We start from the raw sequence: 14,316 nt of genomic DNA, 5'->3' as shown, positions 1-14,316 counted from the left end.
GATTATGGGTTGCGCCATTTCCTCCTCCGGTGTAAGCAACTCTCTCATTTAAGGGGATTAATTATCCAGGAGGGGGAAGATAGGCTGCTTTATGAGTTAATGAGGTCTAGGACTCCCCGTTATATTGTGGCAGTAGGAAATTTTGTATTGATGGGAAGGATGCCAAATGAAGTGTAATTAATCTTTAGTATTTGTCTTTTTGTATATGGCTTTAATTGGCTTTTAAATACAGATTATTATTATTATTATAGAGTCTAAGTGCCGTATGATTTTTTTTTTTTTTTACCTGACTAAAAGTTCTGGCCATGAAGACAGCATAATATAGTAAATACGGTGGCGTCAACCCAGGGATAGCGCGCTTTCCCTCCCCCTAATTTCAAAAATACTTTATTTGACGAGTATTTTCATTGAAAAATGCCCTATTTTGGCATTTTCACTGAAAAAAATGACAAATTGCTGCCCTAGATTATGAAAAGCACATTTCCCCCCTCTATTGGCATTTATTTTTTTGTGAGCTGACGCCAGTGCATCAATATACCCATCTTTGAAGGAAAATCCAATATTTTCATTTCAATTTCCTAAAAAAAACTTTTAAATTCCATTAAATAGAAATGCTTCCCCTGCGTGTTTTAAGTGACAAAAGAAGGGAGGACAGCTGCCCCTCTCCTATGGCGTTTCCCCCCTAAAATCGTACAAAAAATGCTTCCCGACAACAAACAAACGACGGCCTCCCGCGATACAGAGACAAATACTTACCAATATGCTACCAAGGACTACTATGCATGAAATTTCATATTCGACTTAATTTATTAGTTAAAATGGGTAACTAATTCCCATGATTATATACAACTTGTATATCAAAATGGAGTTTTTGCCAAAAATGGATTTCATGTCATTTTAAACATTATGTTTTTTTGCTGTGTTTTTTTAACAAAACAACGTAAATAAAGCAATTTATTTTAAAAAGAGCCCTTAAACAGCTGTCTATGTTCCAGTGCCCAGATAGCAGCGGAGGAAAAAAAAAGCACACATCAGCGCTACACATGCAAAAGTGATTTTTCTTGTTGTTCAACCCAGGGGAATGAAGTTTCTACTATAGGATTTTCGGTCCTGGCAATTCGATTGTGTACTTTGTTTCAATCCTACGCCATTTTTTCAGGGGTTCCAGGCTATTTTTCGAAATTCCAATAAATTTGTTTTCGAAAAAAAAAAACATTTTACTATTAAGACTAATCGAGATAACGGTTACTATTCCGGAATCAACTAATAACGGCAATTTTGTTAACGGCAAGTCTTTTTTGGTTACCATTGGCCGTGGTTTTTCCTTTAAGTATTTTGCAGTAGGCATCAAGACATGGCTAATTGTAGAAAAAAGCCAAGACAGATAGTTCGAGTAATTGTGAGGCAAGCAAAAACGTTTAAATGGGACGGGTAAATGGCGGGAATAAGTATATATATATATATATATATATATATATATATATATATATATATATATATATATATATATATATATATATATATATATATATATATATATATATATATATATATATATATATATATATATATATATATATATATATATATATATATATATATATATATATATATATATAATATATATATATATATATATATATATATATATATATATATATATATATATAATATATATATATATATATATAAAACCCACGAGTTAGTAGAATAAATCAATAAATTAATTCCCATTTTAATATCCATTCAAGGATATTACAAAAAGAGAGATTTTCGCATGTAATAAGAGAAAATTCTTTATCAATTCGAACTATCGGATTAGCGATCGTAAAAATTAAATATCTTCACTGTCATAAAAAGTTTTCAAGATCCAATTACAAACAAGTTTCGAATCTTGACTATCCCCGTGGTAAAATACCACACATTCACTTTTTTGCCTCAACCTTATTACCATCATAAAGGGCTTACATCAACTTTTATGGGTACATTTCACGAGGCAACTAACTTTAAAGGTTTAATTATCAATTCTCACCTTTTATCACTAAATAGTAACTTCCTTTAAAACTTCAAATTCAATTACGAAATGTTTAAAATAGAAAAGATTTACTAATAAAACCCGCCCCATGCAGCAAGTATAATGATGGCATGAATGCATCGGGGGAGGCGACGCAAAAATAGGCAAAGTGTGAAGAAACCTTACGATTTCGGGTTTGGATAGGAGCCAGATAAAGGTCGTTTTAGGGGGGGGGCAGAGGTGACACTTGTCCCAGGCGCTGAAATTTTAGGGGCGCAAAATTTCAAATATATAATCTAAAATTTATTTTGTGACTTTTGAAAATAAAGTGCATTGGCAGTAAGTAGAAGCAAACTGAATCCAAAATTTTCATTTTCCACGCATCTTTTCACATATAAAGAAAGAAAAGTCAGATTATAATACAATTTTGTTAATAAATGATTTTTTTTAAACTTGGCTTGAAAATTTTTGGCAGACAGGAGGGAGTAGGCTTCGGAGACGGGGGGGAGTTGGCTTGAAAATTTTTGGCAGACAGGGGGGAGGCGGGCAAAATCAAAATTTTGCCCCGGGCACAAGAGTGGCCAAAACCGCCACTGAAGCCCAAAGAACCCTTGCTCTATGCCTCCTTCCACTGCCCTCTATCCCCCAGGACTTTGACGAAATTACGCCAATGTTATCATAGTTGTAACCAGGAGGACCTGTGGGCCCATAACTAACACTTGTGCATTTCAATTCCAGAAAATTTGACTGAAGAGATTTAAGCTCCTAATTTATGTGACTAAAATTCTTTAGTCACAAATTTGACACTTTCACTCAAAAATAGTACCCTTGGCTCATTTTCAATTTTATAGCTGTATTTTCTTATCTTAGAAGAAAGTGGGAATCTCTTATTTGGGAATGATGGATTGCTGCTTTCTGATGGCTTGAAGAGTACGTTTACACAGTTTGTTTGTCTAGTAGGAAGATATCTTGATCAGATTTTGCAAAAAGAAGAGAGTAGTTTTTTTATTTGTTCTTTATTATTGTGACGAGTGTATTGATTCGTTAATCTATTTTGTTGTTTGTGTTCATGGCCATATTTTGGATTGAAGTACACGTTCTTATCTTAGGCATCTCACAACACTGACTGGAACGGATTTTGTTAATCTTGATAATCGATGGAACACCAGTTTTATTATCGAAGATTATGAATTTATAATCCAGCTTATTGAAGAAAAGCATATTTAATTTAAAAAAAAAAACCTTTTTTTTAAAGAGGATATACGCGTAAATGGATCATATTCTTTAGGACCCCCCCCCCCAAAAAAAAATGAGTAAGACCCTGGTCCTCCAACCTCCCTTTATGATGAGTATCATCTGTCACACATTGACAATTGTAGATATAAAAACCATAGAACAAGACTGAAAGAAGTATAAGAGCAGAAAAAGATCGACTACATTATTGCGTGACATTCAACAGTGATAGATAGGTGATTTAGCTATTAAATTGAATGATAGATGGATTGAAGCGCAACAGCAGGTATAGCCATGCAATACTCATGGATTTAAATAAGAAACATAACTTTAATTTGATTCATCACTAATCTTCTCATTGCAGTGACAATCCTTCCTAGTCTATATTTCTTGTACTTTAATTCCCGTTGGGCAAACCTTAAATCCCGTCTTCATTGATATAGTCGCTATTCTTGACTGTCGGTTAACAGCAATAAAGGTCCTCCGTTTTTTGTGCAATAACGCGAATAAGGTGATTAGCGCTAAGAACTATATTTTTATTTATTAAACTTAAGTGCAGTTTACGAGCCATGAATAATACTGGTTTAGAAGGAGGGAGGCGGGTTCTCTTCTATTCGTTTTATATTTACTAAAAAGCGGACAAAAGAAGGATAGGACGGCGTGGTCTGTTCCGTCTTATAGATGAACAGAGATAAGGCGAAACCGCTTTCCACAGTTTATATACACGCTTCCTAAAGTTTATAACCCCTATGATCTGTATAACTGAATTAAGGCGGGATTTTAGACGATCATAAATATTGTAGATTAACGTTGCCTATAAATGATTACATCTTCAGATGTTATTTATAAATCGAGAGCTATCACGGAACATAATACTTGTAGGGGATATGGGCAATTGCCCGCCTATTGTTTAAATACAAAGATGGCACCACTAGCCAATGCAGAAGAGCCAAGGCGGCCATCGACGCACGTAAGAAGGACAGACCCTGTGTTTGTCCCCCCTCCCCCTTAAAGATATAAATGTCAAAAGAGAAGAATTTCAGACCTCCCGCTAGATTTTTTATGAAAAATATGAACTTAGAACTTTTTATTGCAGTTTTTATGAACCAATTATGAACCTAAATTTACGATATGTGCACCTCAGAAACTGTCCGTGGACACAAAAGTGGCAATCGGTGTTTTCATTACTGGTATTATTCTGGTGTTATATCTTCTTGCTTTTGTTTTTGTTTTCATGAGTTCAGTTAAATGCTTTTAATTTGTATAAAAGTACAAAATACACCAGTACAAAATACTCCAGTCTATTTGTTCCTTTTGGCAAAATTTTAAGAAATTCAGGATGACTTTGGTTTGTTTACCCTGCTCTGTATCCGCTCAACTTCTCTGGCTGCCTCATCTTCTTCACGCGTCTTCCGGTTCAAAGCCTCAATCATACTTTGTGCGAGTCTTATTTCTACAAAGTCTTTGGCTTATATGGCTTTTTTCAGCTTCTCATTAGCTTTTTGAAGAAGCCATTCTGATACTTGTCGCTTCTTCTTTTCAACTGACTTCTTCTCAATCAAATCTTGTTCCATGTGTTCAATAGTTTTCTTCTCAGATAACATCCTCCTTTTTTTCCTCTTCTTCTCTTGTCTTCTACTTTCCTTTTGGACTCCTATTCAGTCTGTCTAGATTGCTCAGCTTCCAGGTACAGTTTACAGCTCTGGCACGCATTTCACCCCAAATTCAACAGCTCTCTGGTAATAGGGACTGACTCGGCCCTGTTCTCAAACTTCCATAGAGCGTCAGAGACTATCAGTCTAGCATTGAGCATTTTCACTTTCATCGATGATTTTTCCTCGGTCATGATTCGTCCTGACCGGGAAAAATCACGTTCAACGTCAGCATTCGCATGCAACATGCAGAGAGCTACTTTTACTATCTTTGAAACAAGGGGGTGGTCTGTCCTTGATGGTTTTTCACACTAAAAACCGAGTTCCATAAAACATCAATCCTCGATGAAGTCATGTTCTTAGGCAAACTCGCTTCCAGCTGGAGCAAGTACCATTCGTCACTGGCAGCTTCAATATTCACACGAAAAGACATAAATCCCATGATTTTCACGAAGTCACTTGTTCTTGTCTCAGGATTCAAATCATCCAGTCGCAGACCCTGAAAATGCTGAATGACACTTTTACCTAGTGCTTTCTCGTCAATATGGCGGCCAGGTAAGTAGTTCTGGCACTACTCCTGAAATATATATATATATATATATATATATATATATATATATATATATATATATATATATACCTCTGCAAATATGATGAGTGGATACAGTTAAAGGAAAGGAATCTGTTTCTCTGTCTAAATCATTGAAATGAAGTGTGATACATGCCGATCGTTTTGGACAGAATGACATGGCACTTTCCTGAAAAAATAACCCCCCCCCCCATTCTCTAAAGGAACTTAATGCTGACGTACGCTTCCACTTAATCCAGGGCAAATAAAAATCCATCCATTTGAGATTATTGCCTATTAGGAATATTTATTTTAAAGAATTTTTCCATTTGATATTTCTCAAATTAGTCATAAAATGAAAAAGAAAAATTTAAACGTTCATTAAAAAATAATTTGCAATAAAAAAATATTGCTTCAATGAATCGGTGTGTATGAAGAGTGTTCACGACAGTCAACTTAGGTTTGTCCCTATCTGAACCACCGCATAGGGAGGATAAAACAGGACCCCCCCCCCCCCCCTCAAAGAGTAATTTACAATAAACACCAGTATTTTAATACTATAGCGAATGTTTATAAATCGTTTTCTTTGCTTTATTTATGGCTAAGATACAGGTTACACAAAACTGAGTCACTACACGTATATAAATCAACGTCTTTGATAATAATGATGCTATGTTACATAGAGTCGGAAGCAATTTAAAAAGACCATTCATTGCAATTAAGGAAGAAAAAGAGCAAGTCTAACAATCGAAAAGGATAAAATAGCGAATACCATATGTTACGCGGACTTCAGCCATTTCGAAACCCTACACATCAAACATTCCTTGCGTCACATTGCAGAATTGGTCAAAAGAGCCGTCATTAAGCCCTTAATCATCCTCCTCCTCCCACCACCCGTCAAAGGAAGTTATTACGTTCTTATTGAGTAACTTTCTCATAATAAAGAAAATTGCTTCAAATAGGCTAAAGGATGTACACCTTTATTAGGTTTAATTGAAAGTTTGGATACAAACATTTCCTTCATAGTTGAAATAATGATGGTGATGATGACATACTTTAAATTAATAAATATTAATTAATTAAATTAATAAATAACACAAATTACAAAGACTACAGCTAAAATTAATCAGCCCACTTCCTAATTAATCAGTCCATTGATCAAAATTAATCAGTCCATTGTTCTATTTCCCAAAGGAATAAAGCCGAATATTAAACATACAGCTGCTACTACTACCACTACCAAAAACTCCTTGAGGAACCACCACAACTTCGAACGAACCTCTTCCGTTCAGAGCTTCATTCTTCACCCCCTCCCACGAAGTTCCTGTTTCCTTTAAATCCGTTCCTATGACCTTAGGGACGACAAGCTTTCTGTGTAGATTAGTTTGACCTTCATTATAGAATACTGAATTGGGGGGAAAAGGGGTCTTTTTCTAAAGCTTTATGTTTCCATCACTTTCGAAAGGGTTCTAGTATTTTGTTACAGCATCATGTGAAATCTCATAAAATTCGTCAGATATTTGTAATCCTCAGAACATACAGGCCTGACAACTAGAGATATATCGTAGGCAGAGGCGATTTTAGGGGAGGGACAGAGAATGCACTTGCCCCGGGCGCAGAAATTTCAAATAAATAATCTAACGGTTGTAATCATCTTGTAATTTTAGAAATTTTATTTTTATTGAAATAAAGTAAAGGGCGCAGTTAATTAATGAAAATAATTAATAGATTATTAATTAATTAATAAAATAAAAAAATGAAAAATGATTAGATAATAATAATTAAATAATTAATATAAAATAAATGAGTAAATTGGAAATAATTTTGTTAATAACTGAAATTTTTTTTTAATTTGGCCTGAAAATTTTGTGGGAGACCGGGGGGGGGGCGCTCTAATCAAAATTTTGCCCCAGGCGCAAGAGAGGCAAGAGCCGTACCTGATCGGAGGAATGATGCATATTTTTCAGAATTTTCGGCATTACTCTGTGGTTCTCCTTTTTATTCTCAGATACATTTACACATAGGGGAAAGGTGTACATATGGGGATACACAGGAAGGACAGGGGGGAACATATTGTATTAAATATAGTATATAACTCTTTACCTTTCCAGCACTTTCGAGTGGGTTCCAGTACACAGCTATAGCATTGTGTGAAACCTCCTCAATGTGACCAACCAAACCCGCACTATTTTTTGTATCTAAAAATAAAAAACCAAAGCATATATGCCAATCCAGATAAAAAGAGAAAAAAGATTCGAACGAGAGAGAGAGAGAGAGAGAGAGAGAGAGAGGGAGAGGGAGAGGGAGAGAGAGAGGGAGAGAGAGAAGGAGAGAGAGAGAGAGAGAGAGAGAGAGAGAGAGAGAGAGAGAGAGAGAGAGAGAGAGAGAGAGAGAGAGAGAGAGAGAGAGAGAGAGAGAGAGAGAGAGAGAGAGAGAGAGAGAGAGAGGAGAGAGAGAGAGAGGGAGAGATAGAGAGGGGGAGAGATAGAGAGGGGGAGAGAGAGAGAGAGAGAGAGAGAGAGAGAGAGAGAGAGAGAGAGAGAGAGAGAGAGAGAGAGAGAGAGAGAGAGAGAGAGAGAGAGAGAGAGAGAGAGAGAGAGAGAGAGAGAGAGAGAGAGAGAGAGAGAGAGAGAGAGAGAGAGAGAGAGAGAGAGAGAGAGAGAGAGAGAGAGAGAGAGAGAGAGAGAGAGAGAGAGAGAGAGAGAGAGAGAGAGAGAGGGGGGAGAGAGAGAGAGAGAGAGAGAGAGAGAGAGAGAGAGAGAGAGAGAGAGAGAGAGAGAGAGAGAGAGAGAGAGAGAGAGAGAGAGAGAGAGAGAGAGAGAGAGAGAGAGAGAGAGAGAGAGAGAGAGAGAGAGAGAGAGAGAGAGAGAGAGAGAGAGAGAGAGAGAGAGAGAGAGAGAGAGAGAGAGAGAGAGAGAGAGAGAGAGAGAGAGAGAGAGAGAGAGAGAGAGAGAGAGAGAGAGAGAGAGAGGGAGAGAGCCCCGAAATTTTTGACCGAGTCGAAAATAAGTCGAAAATTCAGTAAAACATAGGTAAAATTCAGTAAAATTAGTCGAAAACTGAGTCAAAAATTAGTAACCCCCCCCCCCGAAAAAAATCCTGGATCCGCCCTTGATATCAGTCACACAGCTTATTTCATCTATTCATATCCACTGGCGAATCCAGGAGCCCCCCCCCCACCTTAGAAACTTTTCTGGTGCCATCATTCCTTGTTTTTTTCCACTTTTATTCTTTTTTAAAAATAAATTCGGCAATTATTGGCGCCCTTGTCACATTGACCTCCCCCAAGATTTTGCTTATTGGCGCCTATGTCATATTGCCCCTTCCCCAAGAGTTTGCTCTAGATCCGCCCCTGTTCATACCAAAGTGGTATTTTTGTTAAAAATATATCATAAGAATACAAATAAATGCTATAACCGAACTTAGGGCCGGATTCAACAAAAAACAATTTTAAAAAAGAATGAAAAACAAGCTCACACGTTTTAAACCAGCAAATTCTACAGGCATGCGTGTCAAATAAAGACTTTAAGAAAGACAAGGTCGAAAATGCTACCAGTTTAATCCTATAAATTTTAATTAAATTTTGGGTATATAAAAATACAGAATAAACCCTTTTTAATAGAGACACCTTTCATACAACTTTATCTACTGGCCCATTTACAGTGAGATTTTACTAATACCAGGATTTAGCTAGCGCTAATTTAAGCCAATAAGAAATGTCCATATAATTTTTCAATCCAATCAGAAAATTCTACTAAAAATCTGAGTCTCAGATTAGCGCAAGCTAAATCTTTAATAAAATTTTCATTGTGAATGGGACATAACCCAATGGGACCAACTGGGACAATGGGACCGACCCAAACCATCCCTCTGCCAGTGGGTATTAGATATCCATAGATCATTTTCCGTGGGTCCACCACTATTTCAGCCCCATATATTCAGATATGTTGATACTCCCTCCAAATTGCCAGCTAAGGCACCAACTTCACTGCTGGCTTGGCTCCAACAAATATTTTCCACAAAATTTTGAGATAGAGGACCCTTGCAAGGACCAATGTGACAAATAATAATAAAACAAAAGTAAATAAAAATAATAAACAAAAATAATATTAAATAAATAATAAAAATAAAGAAAAATAAAATAAAAAATAATAATAAACAAAAAATATAAGTAAGAGCATAAATAAATTTCAATAGGATGTTTTTTTTTCTGTTCTTTCTTCTTTTTTTTCTACTCCATCATCTATGTGGCTTTTCCACATTATAATGGGCAATAAAATTTCTATATACATATAGTGTGTGACAATTAAATTGAAACTAGACATTTGGGCTTTTCAGCAAACCCATTTCTAGAAAAAGATTTATTTCTCCTTCACTAATTAAAGTCAAGCATATCTAATAGCAGGATATATGCACTGAGTTTAAGTAACTAAATTCTGAAGTAGAAAGTGAAAACAGACGAAACAGAGTGAAGTAGACGTTTTGAGTGAAAACAATCAAACTTCTAGTATTCAGAAAACTCAGAAAAATTCAAAAATCCAGAGAAATTCATTAAGTTCGTTTAAAATTGAAAAGACACGTGTAGGAGCGAAAGACAGATAACACAGATAGGAGAATATCAAAAAGAGAGGAGAGAGATCAAAACTAGAATATAAAAGACAGGTAATACATAAAACACCAGACACAGTCAAATGCTAACTAAATACAATCAAATCTAAACAGGTAATACAATAAAATATTAAAGACACAGGTAGGAGCATAGGTATAAAATATTAAAAGGAGAGATGAGAGATCAAAACTAGGGAATCTGTCTGTTAAACAGAACATCCTCAAGAAGTGAAGTTGGGCTAATCCTATTGAAATATACCAAACATGATGATATAATGCTTTAGAAATAAAATTATGGTAACTAGGACAGAAAATAATGGAAAGCAGGCCACAAAGAATAGATTATATTAAATACCTAACCCAACCTAACTTAATCTAACCCCTAATCGCCTCTAAATATTAAATATATAATTAATTAATAATATTTAATTAATTAAATATTAAAGTAATTAAATATTTAATATACATACATCGTAGTTTTCTCACTCAAAATAAGCAAATGATAACCGATTCAAACCAGTTTTGTCAGATCTTAGACATACTAATCTTAGATCTTAGAAACTAGAATATTAAAGAGGGGTTTAATATATTATTTTATTATTTAATTTTATTAAATTGAATACAATTAAATAATAAAATATTTAATTATATTATTTAATACAATTAAATAATAGGTACAATCAAGTAAAATCAAAAACAAAGTAAATACAATCAGAACTAGAGGTAATACAATACAATATTAAAGTTATAGTTATGAGAGTACGTCAATTCTTTTGTAAGAATTCTATTCCTTCAGTCTTCATCAATTACACACCACTTGGGACATGATTTTCCCACACCATTGTTTACCTTTTTGCGTGCTATCCCAAGCCGCTCGGGATTTAGGATATATTTCTTTGAGGAATGAAGGCAAAACTTCAAAATGCGTGTTCGCTTTCAAAAATATGAGAAAAAAGAATAAATAATAAGTTACTAGTTTTCTTATTTGCGTCTAGCTTACTTTCAAAATATAGCTAAATAATAACTTACTAGTTTCAATACCCGGGCGTAGTTTACTTTCAAAAATATAACTAAGTAATAACTACCTCTATCTCTACCTGCATATAGTCTAATTTCAAAAATATAACTAAATAATAACTTACTAGTTTCCCCAGCTACGTCTAGTTTACTTCTCAAAAATGTAACTAAATAACAACTTACTAGTTTCCCTACCTGCGTCTAGTATTCGTTGTTTAATGGAATGTTGTCGTCCGTGCCAGAAAGCCCAAGCTTTCAATTCGTCTTCAGAACTCTTTTCTTCTCTGAATACTAACATGATCACACTCTAAAATAAAATAACTATTATAGTCATATTATTACAGAACAAGGACAAAAGATCTTCTCTTTCAAATTATCATCATTAATTTAATTAAATTGAGTTAAAACAATTTAATTAATTCAAATAGTTTAATTAACTTGACTGAATTAATCTAATTAACTTTATTGAATTTAGTTAATTAAATGAAACAAAAGACGAACTTGTCTCCTCTCTTATCAGTTTTCCATTCCCCCTAATTTTGACCCCCCCCCCCCGTTATTTTTTACTTTTCACTGGACCAGATAAAAGAGCCGCTTTGGTAAAAAGGAGTCAAAACTAACCTATGTTCTTTAAAATAAAATCGTCTCGGCTATCTCTACAAAGCAGCTTAGATTTTTAATATAAATTTTAATATATTAAAATCAAGCTTGTTTTCTAACTTTTAAAATTTTACTAGAAAGCAGTAAGCACTGAAGTGTTTGTGCCACTAATAGTTTTTAATTCCTATTAAGTAGATCTTATATAATATTTTTTTGGATTTACTTAATGCTTATGCAAATATTTGTCTAACATATAAGAAATTAATTCCCTATATTCCAACCTCCAGTTTCGCTTCTAGTGTACGCGAAGCAACCTAATACGCTTTTTTATTTTTTTATTTTTACATTAAATAATTATTTTGGAGTACAAAAACTGAACAAGATTTACAATATTTATATCAAATATTCAATATGACGCACATACCGATGAGTAGAAGACCAATAAAGTAGCCCCAAAGAAATCTCATGCTACCTTTTTCAAATTCTGTTTGATTCAACTATGTTTGCAATGTTTATTGTTTTGATGGATTTTTCTTCCTAGCCCCCCCCCCCACACAAAAATTCCAACAAAAGGGAGACACAAGGAACTTTCAAACAACAGAACCTTTTGAAATAAATTCATCAAAAAATTGGATTTTTCTTAGACACCGAAAATATGATGTGTAATCATATTTAAGTATCATCAATGTGGCCACATTAACCGTTGTCAGTAGGAGGCTGTCACAAAAACAAGCAACGTGAACAACCACCTCTAGCGAAGGTTAGATAAAAGCGATAGACTTTAATGCCATAGGCATACCAATTAGAAAATCCTCATATGCCTACTTAACATTTTCAAAATTTGATGGCAGGACCTGATAAAGTGTCGCCTTCAACCATTAATTTATTTCAAACCATTAACTGTGGAAGGGAAGAAAATTAAAAGCTTGGATAAACTAGGCATACTTTCATCCGTGTATATTTCAACAACCCCAATGAAAGATCAGTGATACTTTCAGAATAGTTTACACAACCCTACCACGGCAAATAACGACAATTACGTTCATAGGATGGATCAGGGGTGTCAATTAGGGGGGGGGGGGGGGCAATAGAGCAGGAGATTTTGAAACGTATTTTCGTTGAAAAATACCTTTTATTGAAGAATAGATTTTATCCCAGATATTTTTCCCCTACATTTACGGGTACTACACCCCTTATGAGAGCGGGAACAAAAAGTGTTATTATTTCATTGTATTGAGTCAGTATCAGTCTTGGCGTCATTTGAGGACTTGAATCGAGGTATTTACAGGTCAAATCGGTGCGATATTTTAGGAAAATTGCATCTTCACCACATGTTCGATCGAACAAGGGTACTTTCTGCACATTTTGGCTTTTATTTGTGCAACATCTTATGCCAGGAATTTGACCTGCTAAGGACTAGCAGGACCTGCTAAGGAATAGCAGGTCCTGCCAAGGAATAGCAGGTGGAGAAAAAATAGAGACTGAGTTACTCTTGCCGGAGGAATGTTGCACATATTTTATGTAAACCTCAGGCATTTTATTGAGCGAGAATTGCTCTTTTTGGGGTCGGTAATTCTACGGTTTCCCCAGAAGTTTTCGGAACGACTTACAATAGACGGTCCGTCCTATTAAGGCTGCAACAGATGGGAGGCAGCACTTCTTTATGCCTAGTTCTTTTTCAATTGATACAAGTATTGGCCTTTTGCCAACCATAGAAAAAAACTTTCCTAATGAAAGTAATGAGCAAAGTAGAAACTTAAAACGAACGAAATTACTGCTTTGTAGTTCATCTTAATTGGCTCGTGATAATTATCTATATTTGTTGCATTCTGAAAAAAATTAGCGTTTTATAGAAAACACAAAACCAACGCAATAAAATAGGACTAGGAGCAAAAAATTTTAAGCAGCCATGGGTAGCAGCCAAATTTTAGGGTAGCCATGACCATGAAAATAATAAATGTTACTATACAACTTTATTTCTCCAAAAAACTTGAGCAAGTTCAGTTTTCAGTAAAGCGCTAGTTTTTAAAAATTCTAGAGATATAAGGAAATAACATGAGCCAGTTTATTTGAAACAATTTTTTCGATATATGTTGCACAAACTGTGAAGCATTTATTTTTGTTCGTCTAAGTTTCAATATCCCTCTTTAATTGCACCAGCGAAAATAATTTTTGAACTAATTTTTCTTCGATTTGATTAAACACTATTTTTTGTGCGTGGCCCCTTTTCAAACAGTTCGTGGCAACGTACTGTAAGTAAGGAGCGCCCCGCCTCAATGGTAACTGAAGCTCTAAAAATGGAAGTTTGATACCAATAGATAGGCCTACATCAAAAGAATCCGATTTTATGCTGATTTCAAAAGTTTTTTTTATTGTTTTAAAAAGAAAGTACAGCTGTGAAAAAGAGTCGATCTTTAGCGTAAAGAGCGAGGCGTTGAGGAGGGAACAGCCCGTTTCATATACGAATAATTTCTGTTCGTTTTAAGTTTTAATGCTGCTCCTTACTTTCAGTTAAAAAAAACTTTATTTTTTATTTAATTGATTCATGAAGAGGAAGCTTTACATCTTTTACAAATCTGTATATCCACAAGATGGCTATACGATCATTAAACTTTATAACTTGC

General features: G+C 34.7%; 1 protein-coding gene across 4 annotated transcripts in view; it reads right to left on the bottom strand.

Moving 5' to 3' along the window:
* LOC148945835 (protein grainyhead-like) overlaps positions 1–14,316 on the bottom strand; it is a 317,009-nt gene that overhangs the window by 38,203 nt on the left and 264,490 nt on the right. For 3 of the 4 annotated variants that reach the window (XM_089098118.1, XM_089098121.1, XM_089098119.1), the window contains 2 exons: positions 11,276–11,399; positions 7,571–7,665 (listed from right to left, as the gene is read on the bottom strand). In XM_089098118.1, the coding sequence (XP_088954244.1) occupies positions 7,571–7,665; positions 11,276–11,399 (219 nt within the window). The remainder of the gene's footprint in view (positions 1–7,570; positions 7,666–11,275; positions 11,400–14,316) is intronic. The other variant, XM_089098120.1, reaches the window with a different exon arrangement.

Source organism: Artemia sp. Qi Xiang Cuo, chromosome 12 (assembly GCF_049724085.1).
Source record: "Artemia sp. Qi Xiang Cuo chromosome 12, ASM4972408v1, whole genome shotgun sequence".
In the NCBI taxonomy this organism is placed as follows: Eukaryota; Metazoa; Arthropoda; class Branchiopoda; order Anostraca; family Artemiidae; genus Artemia; species Artemia sp. Qi Xiang Cuo.
The sequence above is the reverse complement of the archived record's forward strand: the minus strand, read 5'-3'. Positions and strand labels throughout refer to the sequence as shown.